The sequence below is a fragment of the Aythya marila genome, assembly GCF_965140915.1.
Source record: "Aythya marila genome assembly, chromosome: 1".
Lineage (NCBI taxonomy): Eukaryota > Metazoa > Chordata > Aves > Anseriformes > Anatidae > Aythya > Aythya marila.
In genome coordinates, this window is record NC_139042.1 from 51,731,296 (window position 1) to 51,739,204 (window position 7,909).

At 41.3% G+C, this 7,909-nt stretch overlaps 1 protein-coding gene across 1 annotated transcript; it reads right to left on the reverse strand.

The window, feature by feature from the left end:
- Window positions 1-3,074: 3,074 nt before the first annotated feature.
- Window positions 3,075-3,371, reverse strand: LOC309873821 (feather beta keratin-like; the record flags this gene model as incomplete). Its single annotated transcript, XM_082751573.1, has 1 exon — window positions 3,075-3,371. One exon carries the CDS (start codon window positions 3,369-3,371, stop codon window positions 3,075-3,077), a length of 297 nt encoding a protein of 98 aa, XP_082607699.1.
- Between the last annotated feature and the right edge of the window lie 4,538 nt (window positions 3,372-7,909).

Sequence of the window (7,909 nt, forward strand, 5' to 3'; positions counted from 1 at the left end):
AGGAGTATCATTCTTACATAAAACGTTGTTCAAATACCCAAATATAAATGCTTTTTGAGACATCCACTTAAGCTGAACCAATATATACTCAGCCTCGGGTTACTGTGAATTATTCAACAGCATAACTTCCCAAGACAGTCTATATCTGGTGGATTTTTGGCACGTGTCCACTTCACAAATCCTGTGCAAAAGACTCACTCTGTAGTACAACTCACACAAAAGAGTGGGTCTTAACCTTAAAATAACCAAAAGTACTTTCAGCATTTTTTATGGGCTTTCAGTCTCACATGTATAAAAACTGTCCTTAAATGACACTGAAAGAATAAAAATAATGATGGATACTCTCTTAGCTGGAAAATTCAAATGGCAAAAGTGTTTTTTTGTTTTGTTCTGTTTTGTTTTTTTCCCAATACTATATCAATTTTTAGAGATTATTCATAAGCTAAAAAATCTTGACATCAAAAAATAATAATAATACATATTTTGGAGTTAAAACTAAGAAGAATTGGTTCCATGCAAAGAGTATGGGACTGAAAAGACATGATAATTTAGTGCTCCCATGCTCCCACTCTGGGTCTGAAACCATTATCTGATAAACATGTTTTAAACTGAACATTTTGTAAGTTACCAGTGTGCCCAAACTTCCATTATTGTTAATGGAAGCTACCTACACACTCACTAGTTTGTTCTGGATATTTTTTTTTAATTTCCTTGAAAAGTACATTATCTAAAGCACTTAGCACTGTGGTAGCTAACAGCAAACACAATTTAAACAGAGAAGCACTGATAACATGTAAAAGGGATCTTAGCATGTCTGTTCTACGTGATTGCATGCTGCTGTCCTCTTCTCTCATTTTTTTTCCATGATGTGAAACATGTTAATTTACAGTGATTATATAAGCTATTAAAAATAAATAAATAAATAAATAAATAAGGCAAGATTAACATGAGAAATAGCTTATTGCTTAGATGTGGAAAGAACTACGATTTATGGTCATGGCTTGTATATTTCACATTGCCCATTTTAAAGCTGTGTAGCTCCACTAATAACATAAATTTGTAGTGTTACCAGTGAGACGGGAGCCTGACCCTGTTTAAGCAGAAAATAATTGTCCTACCAGCCTCAGCCTGTGTGACGCAAGGCACTCTGTCCACATGGGGGCTCTCCTAGTAATACAGGCAGTTATCCAAAAATCTTCATACACCCTATACAACACTTTCTTCAGTCAAGCTGTATGACTAGAACTGGAGAAAAACTCTTATCATTAGTAAGAGAAAATGAAAAAGATTTATTTGATGTTTTATTTAGTCCCAGGGAGAACAGGTTTGTGTGACATGTATGTACACTTAAACATACCAGCAAAGGAGACAAGCTACTACATCACCTACAAGTGAAGAAGGCCATGCCTTCAAGAAACCATATCTTTTCTGACACTTTTATGTGAATATACTTAGATTACACCTGTGTATGTATCCCTCCTTCTAGTAGTCAATTTTATCTCTGATCTTCCTCTTTTCTGAAGGCAGGATACAGTCAGCAATCCCTATTATGTGCTATTTACAAAGATAACTTCTCAGACAAGCTGCTGTTGCTGCTGGAAATGAACCAATGTTAACCGCCTTGCCAGGCTGTTCCCATAAAATAAAGGAAAAAAAAAAAAAAAAAAAGAGAGAGATGGAAAAATCTTAATTCAGGTATCTTTTGGTGCCAATCTGTTTATTTGCAAGGGAAAATTACAGAGTATCCTCTCTTCAAACAGAATAAACAATAGCAGGCCAGCTCTTTATTCAAAAACCCTTGTCTGTTTTTGCAGTCAGTTCTAAGCCTAAAAGAAGCTCACTCTGTCTCTCTCTTGGCTTCCTCCCAGAGTAGCGCTCACACTGCTTCCCTCACTGTCAAGTTGTTTTCAGACCCACAGAAATATGCCCTGGCTTCATACTTGCTCACACATAGATATAGATATGTATACCACATGCATTGCTTTGTTCATTTCAATTTAAATATTGCAGTTATCATTTCCATGTATACAAAAGGAAACCTCTCCAGCTGCTTAGGTAAGCTCCTGTTCATAACTTGTTATGCTGATCTGTGTCTAAGCAAAAGTGTCTTACCATTTTAGGCACCAATAAAGAAAAAGCACTTAACTGCACCCTCAAATAGCTTGAATAAAACAAGGATAAACAGGTTCTTCTGTGCATGGAAGAAAAAATAACACCTTGAATTCCACCTCTCCACAATATCTATCTGAAGCCATATATATATATTAATCTGTTAATTATTTTGTAATAACTATGAAATACTCCTGTGTGAAATTCAGCCAGGTCATGAAAAATAGATTATCTAAATTTTGTTTCATTGTTATAGTAAAAGTAGAGGAGACTTATTGGAAATTGCAAAAAGGTATTTTCTTAAGAAAAATTCTGTCTCTTGCTTTCCTTTTTATCCTTTATTACTTTTATGGAATAACAGTGGATGAAGGAAAGTAACCCTTGTCTCCCTTGAGGGTAGCTAACTGCTCCAGCCAGGAAGGAGGTCCACATTAGGAGCATATCCACCTACTCTTTTCCACTCCAATATACTGCATTTCCCCCTGGACAGTGTGGCTGGGCATCCCAATAGAAAAAGGAACATGAGGAGACTCCGATTACAATGCAGCATAAACTTTAATGGGTATGAAGAAAGAATCAAAGCAGTGACTGCTGGAAGGAATCTGGTCCAGGCTGCCACAAGGGCAGCTGGCAGTCAGACACCCCTTCACCACATGCGATGCACATCTTCCTCTCTCACATGGCAAGAGGAAGAAAGAACAGGACACTCTCTTCTGGATGAACCCATGGCACAGGACAGCAGGAGACAACAAGGACTCACGATGCAGAGAAGAAAGCGAGAGAAGATATCTGTTGGCCATATTTCCAGACAGTACAGACTGGCACCCTGCCTTCCCTCTCTGCTCTGCAGGAGGGCAAGAGGGTACTCGGCCCATCTGGAAAACCTGGCCAGCAGCTCCATCCTCAGTTTGGCACCTGGCTTTAGGCTTCCCAGTTGATGCACTCACTGAATGTCCACTTTGGCTTTAGCAGGGCAGGCACCTTCTGCCATAGTAACGGCCTCCAAAGCCAGAGAGGCCGAAGCCCCCAGAGGAGATGGGCACTCCCTCAGCACTCAGGATACTGCCAACAGCAGCAGAAGTGGTGGATCCCACGGCGGTGTTCTGGGGGAAGGAGCTGAGGATGGGGCCCGGCAGGGTAACCACCACAGGAGACGGTTCAATCACCACACGGGAGTCCTGGCACTGCCGCACACAGGGCTCATTGCAGCTGTTGGCAAGAGGGGTCGGGCCACAGGGACGGCACAGATCATAGCAGGACATGGCTGCGGGATGGAGGAGCACCTGGGAGAGAGGGCAGGGAAAGCACAGGCAATGTGTGAACAGCAGCCTGACAGCCTGCTCAGCAAGAGAGTAGGCATAGGCTGGGGAGCAGGGACAGGCTGTGCAACAACAGAAAGAGGCTTGTGAGCTTAGGTCCTTAGGGGCCCCTGCAAAGACAGCCCAAGACCTTCTTCCACCTCCCCCCACAGTGGCAAGCAGAACAGCGACAGAGGGAGCAGCATCAAAAAGCAAGGATCACACCAAGACCTACACAGAAGCAAAGACTTGGTCAAGGCCTGAAGACCAAGAGGATAAGGCAAGAGAAAGAAGAGAGTGAGGAGAAGGCAACTGCAGCTCACCTTGTTCACGAAGGAGGAGAAGGCAAGAGAAGTCGATGAGGAAGCCTGCTGTTCGGACAGGCTTTTATACTGCTCCAGACTGCCCCAGGTCCAGAAACACCATTTGCACTTGTAATGTGTTTACCTACAAGCTCATCTTGTATGCAAAGCACTGAAATTAAGTAAATGGGAACACTGTTTTATGTTCCCAGTAATGCTACCTTTTAATTTCCCTGTTCATGACATGCCTATTTTGCTACACAAGCTCCTTTCAAGTGACAGGATTAGAGACCAAAATATTTCCATTGGAAATGATACATCAGCACATGAAAATGATGCAGCCTGCAATGAGGGGTATCCAACCACAGGATTTGATGACAGCCTCATAACCTAAGGGACTTGCTTTGAGGATTTTAAAAATGCTTAACATACATTTCCTTCCCATCCTAAAATACAAGGCAAGACTTAAAAACACTTTCCTATGACAGGGGTGGCCACCACCAAAGCTTCACATAATACATAACTCTGTCTAAGTTAGGTATGAACTTGTCATTCAGGTTGGATACCCTGATGGCAGACAGACTGTCTGCAATCTAACATCAGGAGAAATTCACACGTTATTTGGAATTTCTTACACTGCTTAGCTCTCATGTAAAATCTGTGTCTTTTAGAGTTAATCTATAGTGATGTGTATCTAGAATGGGACACTAACTGGGGGACACCTCACCTATCATGTCCCTATTCTCCCCAGATTTTTTTATTTATTTACTTTTTTAAGTGTTCAACCCTCCTGTTAGGTCCTTGTGCCTGCACAGAAGGCAGTGGGCTTTGGCTGTGTGCATATCTGCTGACTTCAGGATATTTCTCTATGTTAGATCTTTGTTGTTGTGAAGCCATGTAAACTTTTATGCCTTCTCAGAAACAGTGTTTCTGCATAGCATAGTCTTCAAAGTTGTAGATTAGTGCAGATAGAGACATGGACCCAAAAAGTGAAAAAGGTAATTTACTGTTATCAGTGTAAAAATAAATAAATAAATAAATAAATAAAGTAATAAATAAATAAATAAATGAAGCCTTCTGACAATTACTTTCATAGTTGACTAACATAGGATCGTTTGCTTTTTAATGTTTATTTGCATTTTTGCATTCTTATACTAAATCTTATCAATACTCAGTCTTGTTTACAGAATTAAACAATTCCTCTGCCAATGTTCTAGCTCTAGCACTCTGTTTTGATATTGGTTTTGATTCGTCATCATAGATCATCATAGTGTCTGACAAAAGTTCAGTTTTCACATGATTTTTGAGATAATCCGCCTCAAAATCAAACAGTCTTTGATATCAACTTCCGAAAAACCTCCCATCTAAATACTAAAACTCCTGTACTGACGGAGGAAGAAAAAAAAAAAAAAAGAGAGAGAGAGAGAAAAAAAAAAAGTATTTCTGTACTTAGGACACTTTTTATAGTCTCTTTAAGTTAATAATGTGTCTAAACTACTGTATTAAGAATGCTTATGCTAGGAATGAGGGAGCAGTAGACATATTTACTTTTTGCTATATTCACCTTTACTTTGCTCACTTTTTTTCCAGTTTCTCTAGGACTTGCTCAGCTTTCCTCTTCAACATGCCCATGAAAGTCAGACACTTTTGTGACCTCATTTCAGACCTCAGTACCTCTTGTTCTATTGCCCAGCAGCTGAGAACTGTGAAAAATGGATTAGATGGACATGGATGAGAATTGCTCTGTCTAGAAGAAGCAGTCTGGTAGAGAAAGAAAAAAGAAGTAGATAATTAGCTATTAATCAAGAAAGAGATGGTAATCAGCAAGTTGTTATTATCCTGTAGAGTCTTACTTTTATGCACGTGTCCTGCATGTATTGATTTTCCATTCTCAGCAAGCAGACTGCAATACAACACACTTTCATAGTTTACCTGTGGCAATACTATACTTCCTCTGACACCCTAGGCTTCAGAAATTCAGGAAAGTTCTCCATCTTCTCAATGATGGAACCCGCCAAAATCTCTTTGTCATCTCAAGTGACAAGAGCATTTTCTTACTGGGATACAAATTCATAACAATCTGTGCTGGGGATTGCCCTATACCTTCAAACTGTATTCAAATTAGTAAGTATCCTCTAGGAGAAGATAAGGTCTCTGTATCTGACAACACTAAGACTGAACTGGAGAGCCAATCCTCAACTGTATCAGTCACCCCTATAGACAAGAAGAAACAATTAAATCAGAAGTCGGCTTGTTTAGTAAGACAAGAAGCTTCTCATAAGAGGGACCAGGAGAAAGAATCAGAAAAGGCAGGCTGCTCTGCATCAGAGCAGAACAGGAAGTGCAGACAGAAATCATAACTGAGTCGGAAAACATCCTATCTATGTCCCTGAATGAGCTGTGAGATATGTGAAAAGATTTCAGCCATCACCCAGGAGAGCACATTGTCACCTTGTTGCTCTGGCTGGGGTAATAATCAAGAATTAGAGGGCAAGGAAGCCCATCAGCTGGGTTTTCTTTCTAAGGAAAAGGCCATTGACAAAGCAATTGGAAAAGGGGAAGAAGTCTTTAGCCTTTGTAGGAAACTCCTATCAGGCATGAAAGAAAGGTATCCTGGGAAGGAAAATAATGTAAATTTCCAAAGCAAGTGGACCACCATGGAAGGAGATATCCAGTACTTGACAGAATTAGCTGTGTTGGAGGTGGTCTGTAATGACCTGGACAACAATCAGGTATCCAAATACCTGGATGACATCCAGTGCATGTGATCCATGTGCCAGAAGTCTGTATGGAGCACACCACCATCATACTGGCAATGTCAGACTAAAAGGATATAGAGGCATATAGAAGCAGTGGATAGATTGGCCAGCAGCTCTGTCAGTATGAAGCAAATCTCTCATCCCTCCTATGGGCCTGTGTCTCAGATGTGGAGAAACTGGTTCAGTGGCTTGAAGAGAATATGTCTTCCTCCTCACCCATTCAGACCCATATCCCAGTTATTAAAAGTCAGCACTTTTCCACTTTTCTGCTCAAGGAAAAGGATACCATGGGTGTACACTATGTGGCACCTTGCAGGTTTTTTTTTTTAGGTACATGAATAGCAAAAGAAAAAAAAAAAAAAAAAAAAGCATTCAAAACTTCTCTTGTTTCTGTTGAGCAGTCTTTCCAGACACAGTAGAAGGGCTGATCTTATTTCTGATCCTAATGACCCTTCAGTTGTGCGTTTGCAAGAATTAAGCAATGGATACTATGGTCAGGACTAGAGGGGCCCTGTCTCCAGCCAGGCAGAGGAAAGGGGCAACCAGGTCTACTGGACTGTGTAGATCTGATTGCCTGGTACATCAGACCTGCAGGATAAGGCTCTAGTGGACACCAGTTCACGGTGTACCTTAATGCCATCAGGCTACAAAGGGGTAGATCCCATCTGTGTTTCTGGAATGGGAGGGAGATCCCAACAGCTGTTTGTATTGTAAGCCAAAGTGGGCCTAATGGGGAATGAGTGGCAAAAGTACCCCATTGTGAACGGCCCAGAGTCTCCATGCATCTTTGGCATAGACTACCTCAGCAGAGGGTACTTCAGGGACACAAAAGGGTATAAATGGGCTTTTGGCATAGCTGTCTTACATACAGAGAAGATCAAAACATACCTTTCCTGCTCTCTCAAATGATCCTTCTGTTACAGGGTTGCAGAGGGTTGAAGAACAGCAGGTGCTAATTCCTACCATGATGGTGCACCAGTGGCAATATTGCACCAAGACTCCCTAATTCCCATCCAAGCTGATTCATTGACCAAAGAGCACAAAATGATGAACAAGACTTGCTCACCCATATGAACAGTACAAAATTCTGATAGAGAGTGGAGGCTAACAGTGGACTATCGTGACCTGAATGAAGTCACACCTCTGAGTGCCTCTGTGCCAGACATGCTAGAACTTCAATACAAACTGGAGTCAAAGGCAGCTGAGTGGTATGCCACAACTTATATCACTAATGCATTTTTCTCCATCCCTTTGGCAACAGAGTGCAGGCCACAGTTTTTGACTTGGAGGGGCATCCAGTACACCTGGAATCAACTGCACCAGGGGGTGCACATTTTCCATGGACTGCTGTTTGCCATGAACTGATCCAGACTGCACTGAAACAGGGGGAAGCTCCTGAACACCTGCAGGACATAGATGACATCATTGTGTGAGGTGACAC